The 13,223-nt window shown below is 41.4% G+C and overlaps 1 protein-coding gene across 5 annotated transcripts in view; it reads left to right on the plus strand.

Annotated features, from left to right (window-relative positions):
- Positions 1-2,403: 2,403 nt before the first annotated feature.
- Positions 2,404-13,223, plus strand: part of phykpl (5-phosphohydroxy-L-lysine phospho-lyase) — a 38,798-nt gene continuing 27,978 nt past the window's right edge. For 4 of the 5 annotated variants that reach the window (XR_007263399.1, XM_020525745.2, XM_048603855.1 and 1 more), the window contains exons 1-2: positions 2,404-2,715; positions 4,721-4,839. Coding sequence is in view for 3 of the 5 variants with exons in the window: in XM_020525745.2 (XP_020381334.1) it covers positions 2,657-2,715; positions 4,721-4,839 (178 nt within the window). In the remaining 2 variants the exon portion in view is untranslated. The remainder of the gene's footprint in view (positions 2,716-4,720; positions 4,840-13,223) is intronic. The other variant, XM_048603856.1, reaches the window with a different exon arrangement.

Genomic DNA, 13,223 nt, shown 5'->3' on the forward strand with positions numbered 1-13,223 from the left:
TAAAATTGTTTCAGAGATAGTAGGAACTGCAGATGCTGGAGAATCTGAGATAGTAAGGTGTAGAGCTGGATGAGCACAGCAGGCCAAGCAGCATCAAAGGAGCAGGAAAGCTGACGTTTTGGGCGTAGACCCTTCTTCAGAAATGGGTATTTCCAATACTAGCTTTTGTGGTAACATTTAGCGGGATCTAAATAGATTATGTAGGATGGTAGCCATAATGTGGTGGTGCCAGTGATGGACTGAGGTGGACAAAGTCAGAAGTCACACAACATCAGGTTTATTTGAAATCACACAAGCTTTTGGAGCACAGCCCCTTCATCAGGTTCAGTCAGGTGCTGCACCTAACAAAGGGGCTGCACTCTGAAAGCTTGTGTGATTTCAAATAAAATCTATTGGACTTTAACCTGGTGTCATGTGATGTCTGATTATGTAGGATGCCTACCAAAAACCAGGAATCGGAATTCCTTTGGGTATTCTTTTGTTACTATTTGCCATTAGAGAAATGAGTCCATAGAATTTGGTCTCTTTGAAATAAGATGAGGTAAGATGATCACTTAAAATGATTTCAGAAAGTTAATAAACTAAAGCTCAGAAACAACACTTCCAACCAATGTCTCAAATTTTAGACAGAATCGGACTGACACATGGGTTGACTAGAAAACCATTTGAAGGAAACTCAACAAATAATGTAAACTAGAGCAGGCAAAAAGGCCAGAGATTTTTTGAAATTTTGTTGCAGGAGGGAAGGTTGTTGCCTGTCTGTGGGGAACCATTAAAAGCAAGGTTCACTGGACTTTATCAAATTAAGGAGAGACTTAACGGTATAAATTATGTAATGAGCACTTCAGACAGAAGAAAATGTCAGTGAGTGTGTGAGGTCAATATACTGAAAAGATACACTGATAGGGATGGCAATCGAGAGAAAGTGTACTTAGACTAGTGAAGGAAGTAGGGAGTGAAAGAGAAACACTAGTGCAATGGAAGAATGAATCTGAAATGGAAAATTCAGAAGTTAATTTCCAAAAATCAAATTGGAAAACACAGAGGAAGTTAAAAGATTAGATAACATCATGTCTTATCTTCCTGAAAACTACTGAAGTGACTTACAAAGGCTAACACAGAATTATAAATGAATCCATAGGAATAGGCCAGGAAAGGTCATTTTGGTTATTCATGATGTTAATGTGGGGAATGCAGTACCTATAAAGCAATATCTGTTTAGACTCAATCCAGAGAGATTAGCTCAGATGCGGAAAGGTTATGATAGACAATGACTTTATGGAACTGGATCAAAGTAGCTGGAGACATCATGATGGTGCCAAAACTGGATGAGTCACAAATATTCCATATTGATTATTATAAAGTCAGTATGGTTATGACAATTGACTCATATCCTATACCAAGACTGGAGGATTGTGTCAAATTATTTGGACACACCCATTCCTAAAATCAAGTTACTAAATGCATATTGGCAAGTTCTTTTAACCAAGTGGGCTATGAAATCTTGGCTTTTGTTACAGCAGATGGATTTATCTGGTCCAAAGTTGTATCAATTTGGAACAAAAAATGCACCAGCAATGTTTCAATGGTTAACTGATAAAGAGGTAGAAGGATTAGTAGTTCTCTTGTTTACATTTGGTTGCTTATAGCCCAACCTGGGAAGAGCATTTACACACTTGATTGAATTCTTTGGCTACGAAAAGCAAAATTAGTCATAAATGTGGATAAGAATGAATGTGCCAGGGCCAAGGTGACTTCTTTGTACCATACTCTGGGACAAGGTCAAATCACACCTAGAGAAGCAGCTGTACAGGCTGCTTTGATTTTCCATGTAGAAGACAAAATGTGAAATTATGCATTATTTTGGCACGAGTGGATTCTATCACACTTAAGCACTGTTGTTGCACTTTTAAAAGGCAGAAAATTTGAATGGAAGGAAAGGTGTTAACTTGCCTTTAAAAATTTGAAAGCTGTACCAACAATGGTACTGTTTTAAACTGTGCCAAATTATGCAAAGCTGTTCGAACTGGCTGTTGATGAATGGCCTGTCAATTCTTTTTTGAAGAAATTACCACATCAACAAAAGATATTCAACTACAGAAAAAAGAGACAATGGGTCTTGCACTGGCTGATCAGCATTTTGGCATATACATTACCAACAATGAGGACAATATTGTTATCTATACGGACCATAATCATTTGATTTTTTTGGAAACATTTGCGGGACAAGCATTTACGATTGTTTCAAAACAACCGGGTCCACCAGCTTATTGTTGGGTAGAACAGGGTGTCTCTAAGACCATGCGAACTACTCGACCAGTAAACACATTACAGGTATTTCTCCTATAACGCCATGGTTACGTTCTTGCGTGACCGCGCGTTATCAATCAAATGACAAATAAACTAGCAGGACCCTGCAGCAGTGGTACACTGTATGACAAATAAACTAGCAGGACCCTGCAGCAGTGGTACCCTGTATGATGGGGACGGGGACGGGGGGGAGCGGGAACCAGTTCTCTGCCGGGACAAGCCTCTCTGGATTCACGTCCGAGTTCGCCGGACCCAATGCTAAAACAAATCCCAAGTGCTGACGTTCGCGGAGGAAGAGTGCAAGATCGACGTGAGTCTGGGACAGACCAACAACTTGCAGCTGAGCATGGCTTCTGAACTTTACGATAAAAAAGAAACCTTAACTCTCCGAAAGAAGTACATCGCGTATGTATTCAGTCAAGTGTGCTCTCGCTGCGATTTATAACCGGGCCAGGGGGAGCAATGTCCATTTTACCAAGTTTGCGGCTTGTTTCAGCCTTATCAGCAATGAGCAAATTACAGCTCCTTTTATCAGTCTCCCCACTGTTTGTGTAAAGTGGTCGTGAAGAATTGAAAGTGTTATTACTGTGTAGATGAGCTGATTGGAGACATTCCTGGAGGGCTGCTTATGTAACATCCATGTACAGGTTGTTCCTAAATTTAGCTCCTAAAGGGTGGCTAGTGGAGACGTGTCCTTCAAGTAGATGGCCTTGTTGGAATTACATTCATCCAGGCAGATGGCTAACTTTGAAACAAAATAAAGAACGCTTCATTTGTGGAATGGAATAGATGTAATTGGTGGTTGTAACTGGCCACAACTTTACTGTCTGTGCTCACAAAATAAGCAGAGACAAAAACAAAGGAGACTTTCAGGCCCAGCCTAGTCAGCCATGGGGCTGTCCTAGAATTGAAACAAAAAGACCTTTAAAAGACGTGAGACAAGCCATCAAAATAAGGGCAGGTGGTCGTCTTGTATCCTGGCCTATGAGCTCCTATTGTAGCCACAGCATTTATGTTGCTCTCCTAATTAACTTTCAGGTCAATGGTAAATCCTGGGGTGTTGATGGTTGTATATTCATTATTGGTAATATCGTTTGACATCAAAAGAAACGGTTCGAATTTCCTTTGTTGGGAATGGTTTTTACTTAGCACTTGTCTGGTGCAAATGTTCCTTGCCACACTTTTAATACAAAGCCTAAATGTCCAACTCTTTCAGTAAATGTGGTCAGACTGTTAGAAGATGTGAATTGCACTGTAAACTGAGCATTTCTAACCTTTATAGTGGAGGAAAGCTCATTGATAAAGCAACTGAAGATATTTGGGCTTGGAATGCTGCCCTGACGAACTCCAGCATCAGTGTCCTGGCCTGAGATGATTGGTGTTCAACAAACACAAATAGAGTCATTGTCATAGAGTCATACAGTATGGAAACAGACCCTTCGGTCCAACCAGTCCATGTTGACAATAATCCCAAAAGTAAACTAGTCCCACCTGTCTGTACTCGGTCAATATTCCTCCAAACATTTCCTATTCGTGTACTTATCTAAAAGTCTTTTAAATGTTGTGGCTGTAGCTGCATCCACCACCTCCTCTGGAAGTTCATTCCACACACAAACTCTACATAAAAAAATTGCCTCTCTTTTTTAAATCTTTCTCCTCTCACCTTAAAAATATGTCCCCTAGTCTTGAAATCCCCCATCCTAGGGAAAAGACACCTGCCACTCACCTTGTCTATACCTGTCATTTTTTTATAAACCTCTATAAGGTCACTTCTCAACCTCCAATGCGCTAATGAAAAAAGTCCCAGCCTATCCAGCCTCTTCTTATAATTCAAACTCTCTATTCCCTGCAACATCCTATCTCCCTTTATGCTAAGTTTAACCCAATGAGTTCTTCTGATTCTCGTTACTTCAATTTTACAAAATTGACCAAATTTGGTGTGTTTGAGATTACAAGTGAATAGAATTTCTAAAAAAAAAATCCTTCGGTGTTAACTAAAAACGTTAACCAATGCCTCCCTACCCCAACCCACATAATTACAAAAGAGATGTTATGGCACACTTAAATCCTATCTTCTGTGATTATATGTTGAGGTGTATCTGAGCTCCAGGTGAATGCCTCATTCTCCTCAAATATGAACCAATGGAGGGCCCTGGTGTAGAATTCATAGGATATAAGTATCCAGTACAAAGAAACAACCAGCATATATTTAAAAATCCTGTACTGTGGACAGCTGAGTAGAACAAATTTTACTCACTAAGACAGCATTGTGTTACAAAGACTTCAAGTTTTGTTTTAATGGTAATATATAGTGCAGTTAAAAATAGCATTAGGAAAGATTAAAAGAATAAAAGTTTCAAAAATCTATAAATGATTTAGTTACATTGTGATCTCTACATTTTATTTTCAGATCTTCTTGCAGGCTTTTTTTTCCAGATGACCCTATCAAGATTGTCAGAGCTCAGGGGCAATATATGTTTGATGAAAAGGACAGAAAATATTTGGACTGTATTAATAATGTTGCTCATGGTAAGAAGATCATTTAAACGGATGACAAAGCTTACATAACCATTAGGGAAGCTGTGTGTAACACTTACACTTCTTACAATTTTTTTAAATATGTTCCTGGCTACTTTGCTTTCTACTTTTTTTCCCCTCTTGTAGCAACATTTTATCATCAGTTGCTGGAATCTAAAACATTCTTATTCCTCAAATTTACCACTATTCCTTGCAACATTATAAACCTTCTATTTTAATCTGATGCTATGCTTAACGTCTTAAGGCCTGGATGAATCTATTTTGTTAAGGTTTTGTTTGTTTTTAAGTGGAATTTATTTTCACTGAATACTTTGAATTGTTTCTTTAAATTGGCTTTATTTAAAAATTTTAAGAGTCATGTCACTTTCAAACATATGAAATTCAATTGTATTTTGACTGTATTTCCCAGTGCATGTTTTGCAATGAGATTATTAATTAATTAGGTCTCAATAAACAATACTACATCTAAAATAGGTTTATCCCTATTTGGTTCTAAAATAACTCCATGAAGGCTGGTATCCTATCACCAAGTCATTCTTTATTTACATGTGCCTAGTACATGACACTGACCCAGCTAGATGAGAGCTGGCTCCTAGACTGAGCAGAAACCCTGACACTTCTGTTTATTTTTTTTGCTACCAGCCGGCTCACAGTCAGTCACTTCAACAGAGGAGATTCTAATCTCCTGGTTATATATATGCATATTTTTCCCCTTTATTTAATCCCTTTTGTTTCTTGTTCTCCAGCACCCTTGTTGTGCGTGTGCAGGTGTGAGACACAGTTTAAAAAAAAACTCCAGGTTTGCAAATAACTTTATTAACATACCACCAGCAGAAAGAAAAACAGCTATGTGACCAAAGAATCAGTATCAAGCACAGCCCCTAGGGGCAAAGCCTACATGAAAGAAAAAAAGTGAGGGGGAGGGAAATGGAATTGGAGAGGGAGATAAGGCACTCCACACCCCGTGGTGCCTATCTCTTCTGAAAAGTATCAAGAGAGTATTGGTGGACAACGCGTGCTCCTTCTCCAAGGAGACACCTCTGTTTATATCTGTCAGCCAGAACTACCTGATTAGACCAGCTTAACAGCCCCAATCCATGAGGTATGCCTGACTGGTGTCATTCCAATCACAACATCCCTCCCCCTCTACATCCTGGGACCTAGGCCCATTCTTTTTCGTGTAGCTTCTCCTGGGGTGTTTTCACACCAGATCTGATTCCTCTGACTCTGCCTTGGATACTAGCAGCGTGTACTAGACCATAGCCCAGAGCATCTCGGCCAAAGCTCATCTTCCACAGGCGATAATGGCAGTTTGTGACATCTGCCGGGTCCATCTCGTCCTTAGAGGTTTCTTAGCCACTTGACGGAAGGAGAGAATCCACGAGTTCTGACAGCCTTGCCAGATGTTCTGAGGGGCCGGGTATGTTTTGCTCCAGCCCTGTTTGCGAGGCTGCAGCTTTCATGTGGGCCACGTTGTTCTTCAGGACCGCCTTACCTACCCAAACTTTGAACATCATGGGACCTGACCTTGTGTTGACTGTGCCCTTTTAATCAGCAGGGCTATTCCTGTTGTTCCTACACCAGACTTTGTCCAATGAAGTAAGCTGCCTTTCTTGCTTAGAGAAGTCTTGTGTCCAGCATTGGCTTTCCTAATGCTGTTTCGCAACTCCACCCTAACCACCCACCACCACCACCACTTAGAAGATCAGATTTAACCTGGTGCGGCGTCTTCTCCACATTAGCAATAGTGCTGGAGCTGTCTGTGTAGCGAGAGAGGTGGTCCTATAATCAAACAGGAACCAGGACATTTTGGTTTCGAGTGAAGCTGTAAATGGTTTCTTTAAGCCTGCCTTCAAAGTTTGGACAGCTCTTTCCGCCAGAGCGTTGGACAATGGATGGTATGGGGCTGTCCTTGCATGGCGAATGCCATTCGACTTTAGGAAATACTCAAATTCCCAGCCGTATATGTGACCAATGCTGGGAGTCTATGTATTTCAAAAGATGCTCACAGCTTTTCAATCATTGTCCCCGTGTTTGATGAATGAACTCTATGCTCATCAAAAATGACTGAAAACATAGACCCTACGAAAGGACTGGCGTAGTCAGCTTGTAACTAAGTCCAGGGTTTACCTGAACAATCACACAAATGCAGGGCAGCTGCTGGCAGTAATTTTCATCATTGTCAGCAAGCTGGGCACTGCCCCACCAACACAGCTATGTCAGCATCCAATCCTGACCGCTGGACATAACTTTTTGTCAATATCTTCATTTTGGACACTCCTGGAGGAGTTCAGCCAGTATCTGGCCTTTGCTCAGGACAATCACTCTTTCACCCCATAATAATATGGGGTCTTCACCGGGTCCAGAAAGGTTTCAATCTGGTTGGCTCAGCGCATCTGCAATTGCCACTTGGCCTCCCCGATAGTGTTCCAACATGTAATTGTATGTGCTCAGAATAAAGGCCCACTGCTGAATTCAACCTGAAGCTATCGGTGGAATGGCCCTGTCTCTTTAAGTAGCCGAAACAGTGGTTTGTGGTCTGTTACTATTACAAATTTACATCTGTAAAGGTATTGGTGGAACTTCATCACACAAAAGATGACCGCCAAACCTTCCTTCTCTATCAGAGCCTACTTTCGTTCAGCATACACTATCAGGCATTTCTCTCTGCTGGGCTACCTTGAGCCAGCACTGCCACATTGCTTTTCATTTGTCTCATGTTATTTGCCTGGAAAATATAACATGTTCTTTCTATACTTTGGACCCACTCTTCCAAGGATCGAATGAGTCAAACTTCCCAAATAATAGCGTGATGCCAGAAATGCTTACTCCAATTTAAAGCCAACTGTTGCGAGCAAATCTGTGCAGGGGCTTCTTTTTTCTCTCATCGCCACTGAAATAATTCCATAAAGGCTGATATCCTGTCACCAAGTCACTCTCTATTTACATGCACACAGTACATGACACTGATCCAGCCAGCTCAGAGCTGGATCCTAGAGTGACACTCCTGTTTATATCTGTCAGCCAGGGCTCTTGATTGGACCAGGTTAACAGCCCAATCAGGGAACTCATTTTATGAGATCCACCTGGCTGACCTCATTCCAATCACACAGGTTCCACATTGTATTGTTCCAGAAACTCTAACAAAAGCATTCTTGCAGTCTATCTTTATCAATTTGATTAGGCCAGTTTATATGAAGATGTAAAGTCACCATACAATTAATTGCATTGTGTTTGTTACAAGCTTCAGCAATTCACTGTTAGGGGCCTATCATCTACTTGCACCAGGATTTTCTAACTCAAGCTGTTCCGAATCTCAGCCATACTGATGTGACTTCCAGCTTTCCCGAGCCACGATCCTTAATGACTAATGCCCTCATGTCATTCCCTTACTACTGGGGCTATACTCCGTCCTGTCTTGTCTTTTGCAGTGTTCTGAACTATTTAGTATTCAACAATCATTCCTACTTAAAAGTCTTTTTAATCATTGTTCAGATATGTTATGACAGACCTCTGGACTAGGTGGGCCTTGAACTAGGGCTCTAGTCCAGAAGTAAAGACACTACCATTGTACCTCAAGAACCCACATCCCTACTTCTAACATAATGTAGAAGGGAAGATCATTGATCAACAGCTGAAGATGTTTAAAGCTAAGACCCTATCCTGAGAAACACCAACAGTAGTGTCCAGGTGTTCAACTAATTATTCTACAGTAGTCACAACCCGAGTGTTCAATGGCTTCAACCAATGGACAGTTCTCCCCGATTCTCAACTAGTTCAGTTTTACCAGGACTTCCTGATGCTACACCTTGGTGTCAAGGGCAGCTAATCTTGTCTCACCTCAGGAATTCAGGTCCTTGCCCATGTTTGGAATATGGCTGCTTCAGTTCTGGAGTCGAGCAGTCCTGGTGAATCACAAACTCAAACTGAGCATTAGTCAGCACATTATTGTTGGACAAATGTCGCTAGATGGAGCTGTTGACAACAACTTCCATTCAAGTCATAGAGACGTACAGCATGGAAACAGACCCTTCGGTCCAACTCATCCAGGCTGACCAGATATCCAAAATTAATCGAATCCCATTTGCCAGCATTTGGCCCCTATCCCGCTAAACACTTCCTGTTCATATACCCATCCGGATGCCTTTTAAATGTTGTAATTGTACCAGCCTCCACCACTTCCGCTGGCAGCTCAGTTCATACATGCATCACCCTCTGTGTGAAAACATTGCCCTTTAAGTCCCTTTTAAATCTTTCCCCTCTCACCTTAAACCTATCCCCTCTAGTTTTGGACTCTCCTACCCTGGGGAAAAGACCTTGCCTATTCACCTTATTCATGTCCCTTATGATTTCATAAACCTCTATAAGGTCACCCCTCAGCCTTCAATGGCACAAGGAAAATAGCCCCAGTCTATTCAGCCTGTATTACTTTGACGTCTGAGACTGGACTGTTGAGGCAGTAATTGACCAATATTCATCCTGCTTTCTGTGTACAGGCTATTCTCCACTTGAAACGGGTTTAAAAATATACTTCATAGGCATAGGGGCTGAATATACTGACAAAATATCTAAATTGCAATCAGTGGCTGGAAGCAGAGCACCATCTACAGGTATAAATATGCACATACAGAACTTTCATCAACTGAAGTCGTATTTTGGAGTTAGTAGAAACTGCAGATGCTGGAGAATCCGAGACAACAAGGTGTAGAGCTGGATGAACACAGCAGGTCAAGCAGCATCAGAGGAGCACGAAGGCTGACGTTTTGGGGCTAGACCCTTCTTCTGAAATGGGGGAGGGGAAGGGGATTCTGAAATAAATAGGGAGAGAGGGGGAGGTGGATAGAAAATGGATAGAGGAGAAGATAGGTGGAGAGGAGACAGACCGGTCAAAGGGGCGGGGATGGAGCCAGTAAAGGTGGGGAGGTAGGGAGGAGATGGGTCAGTCCAGGGAGAGAACGCCCTCGACTGTGTCTCCAGCATTTCCCCCAACTCATCCCTCACACCCCCTCCCCGCAATAACAACCAAAACAGAATCCCCCTCGTCCTCACGTACCACCCCACCAACCTCCAGATCCAACGCATCATCCTCCGACACTTCCGCCATCTACAATCTGACCCCACCACCAAAGACATTTTTCCCTCCCCACCCTTATCTGCTTTCCGGAGGGACCACTCTCTCCGTGACTCCCTTGTCCGCTCCACACCGCCCTCCAGCCCCACCTCACCCGGCACTTTTCCCTGCAACCGCAGGAAGTGCTACACCTGCCCCTACACCTCCCCCCTCACCCCTATCCCAGGCCTCAAGAAGACTTTCCACATCAAGCAGATGTTCACCTGCCCATCTGCTAATGTGGTATAGTGCATCCGCTGTTCCCGTTGTGGCCTCCTCTACATCGGGGAAACCAAACGGAGGCTTGGGGACCGCTTTGCAGAACACCTACACTCGGTTCGCACTAAACAACTGCACCTCCCAGTTGTGAACCATTTCAACTCTGTTCATCCAGCTCTACACCTTGTTATCTAGTATTTTGGAGTGCTGTGTGTAAAGCACTGATTAAAGTAATCTTTATTAAGACACAATGGATTAGCCTTATCATTTATTCCTCTGCTACAGCACAGGCTGTTTGCGCATTTTTGAACATTTTGGAAGCAGAAATCTCTTTCAAGACAATTAACTTGATTCTGATCGTTTTAGACAGTCAATGTTTACCTTTAAACTTACTGAAACAGTAACAGCTTTCAATTATTTAACATTTTCAATATATTAGAATGTCCCAAGGTGCTTGACAGAAGCATCATCAAACAAAAGTTGACTGAGCCCATTAGGGGCAATTATCAAAAGCTTGATCAAAGCAGTGGATTTTAAGGAGCATTTTAAAGGACGAAAGAGGGAGGGAACTCCACAAAGGTATGACTACAAGTTATAAAGTGAGTAAAATCAGGGTTATTCAGGAGGTCAGAATTGGAGGAGTGCAGATATCTTAGATGGTTATGTAGAGCACAGAAACAGCCCCTTCAGTCTAACTCGTTTATGCAGATCAGATATCCTAAATTAATCTAGTCTCATTTGCCAGCATTTGGCCCATATCCCTCTGAACCCTTCCTATTCATATACCCATCCAGATGCCTTTTTAAATGAATTATTTTGTACCAGCCTCCACCACTTCCTCTGGCAGCTCATTCCATACACGCTTCACCCTCTACAAGAAAAAGTTGCCCCTCCGGTCCCTTAGCAAAATTTACAGAGCTACGGATAGCTGAGACTGAGGGATAATTAAAAGCAAAGCTGCAAATTAGGTAGAGCTGGGTGTCATCAGCATACATATGGGAAATGACACTGGTTTTCAGATGATGTAGATGAAATATAGAAGGGGCCAAGGATAAATCCTTGTGGATCACCAGAACTAGTAGTCTGAGAGGGGGAAACGATTCTATTGCTGCTGAATCCATGGTTCCAACAAATTGTTCAATAGAATTCATTCAACCGCTGATCTCTCAGTATTCAGTATTATTCAGTAGACTGCACCTTCCTTCTCCCCACCTCCAGTCAAGCTGTAATTTGAACAGATGTTGGAGAAAGATGGTGTGGTCAACTGTGTGAAAAGTTACAGACAGATAACAAGGATGAACAGAGATGGTTTACCTTTATAGTAGTCACACAGGATGTCACTTGGGGTTTTGATGACAGCGGTTTTGGTACCGAGGAAAACCTGATCTGAGGGATCCAAACAATGATTTGCAGGAAAAGGGGCAAAAACGTGACCAAGGCTTCTAGAGAGGAAAGGCAGGTTAGAGATGAGGCAGTGTTTTACAACGAAGAGGGGGCAGCATTTTTTGAGGATGGCAGATTTGAAGGAGAGACAGCCAACACCTGAGGGGTCATTTATAATCTCGATTAATGTGGATATCGGGAGCAATTAGTCAGCAGTTTGGTCAGAATAGTGTTGATCAAGCCAGACATAAGTCTTAGAAGCAAGATGAGCTCAGAAAGAGCATAAGATGAGATAGGAAGAAACTAGAGGAAGATGTAAATTTAGGTTTCTCAGCACAGTGGACTCGTCAAAGCAAGGAATATGGTAGAGGCAGCTAATTGGATGGTCTCAATCTTCATGACAAAGAAGGACATGTGCTCATCATACTTGTTATTGAGGGTGAGGATGGAGAAGATGGGAGAGGGATTTAGGAAGATCATTTTAAGACGGTCAACACATCAAGGGGTGTGGCTCAGCAGACAGCTGCAGAAATGTCATGGTGACTGATGAGTTAAAAGCTGGATAGTCGGAATTTTGAAAGTGGAAAAGTGATATGCAGTACATAAAAACTGAGTTCCACAAGATCTATTTTTTTAAAAAATGACATTTTATGCAATGTTATTCATTCTGAATGTTTTGCAAATTAATTGTTTTTATTGAAAACATGTTTGAAGAGGCATTGTGATATTTTTGGAAGGAAACCTGAACGATAATTTATTTCCAGTCCAGATTAATTGATTTGAATTGAGTTTTTGTTTGCCTTATTGACATCTCTTTTAAAAAGTTGTTCAGACACAGAGAACTTTGATGCTGTAAAAAGGACAAACAGTATTGTGATTTCCATCAAATAGAAAAGTAATCTGCTAAAACAAGGAGGCTGTAAATGAAGTCATTTCATTTTTCTTTGCCCTAACTTAAACCAAATTTAGAAATTTTGTCACAGAAATTTTCATCACATTTAACATGTATATAACACAAAACCATCCATTATAGAATATAAATGACTTTTGGAGTTTTGGGGAGAGATGAGCGGTTGAATGAATTCTCAAAACTTCTATGAAGCTTCAAACAGCCAGTAAGAATGATGTTTGATAAAGGACAAAAAAAAGAATAAATAAGATTTTCAAAGGAATCTACTAATGCTTCTACTCAGAATGTTAAACTACTTGGCCAAGTCCTTTTAAAAGTCTTTCGAGGATAACATGTTTCCAAGATTTGGTTACAGTTTCCCAAACAGATTAACTATGGAAATGGGCCTCATACATAATTGAATTGTTACAAAGTGACTGCCTGATCTTGTTGTTCAAATTGGAGTCCTGTGCCAGTTGTAGGACAACAGTGTGAAATTAGATATCAACGAAGTGGAGTGTAGTGCAAGCTCTAATTAGTTCTTCTGGGCCTATAGTGGCTTTATGGGCTACTAGAGGGTCCTGAAAAAAAGCCCAAAAGTTTTTTCAGATTTTGCGAAACAACCATATGTCATATGAACCAAAGGAACAGGACCAGAAATAAGTTTGCTCCTCCATTCAAGAAGATTGTGACTGACATCAGCTCATTTCCCATGATGTTTAAAAAAATCTGCTTTGGTCTGAATAAACTCACCAAATGTGTTCAGTTGTTTAA

This window comes from Rhincodon typus, chromosome 12 (assembly GCF_021869965.1).
Source record: "Rhincodon typus isolate 14 chromosome 12, sRhiTyp1.1, whole genome shotgun sequence".
Taxonomy (NCBI): domain Eukaryota; kingdom Metazoa; phylum Chordata; class Chondrichthyes; order Orectolobiformes; family Rhincodontidae; genus Rhincodon; species Rhincodon typus.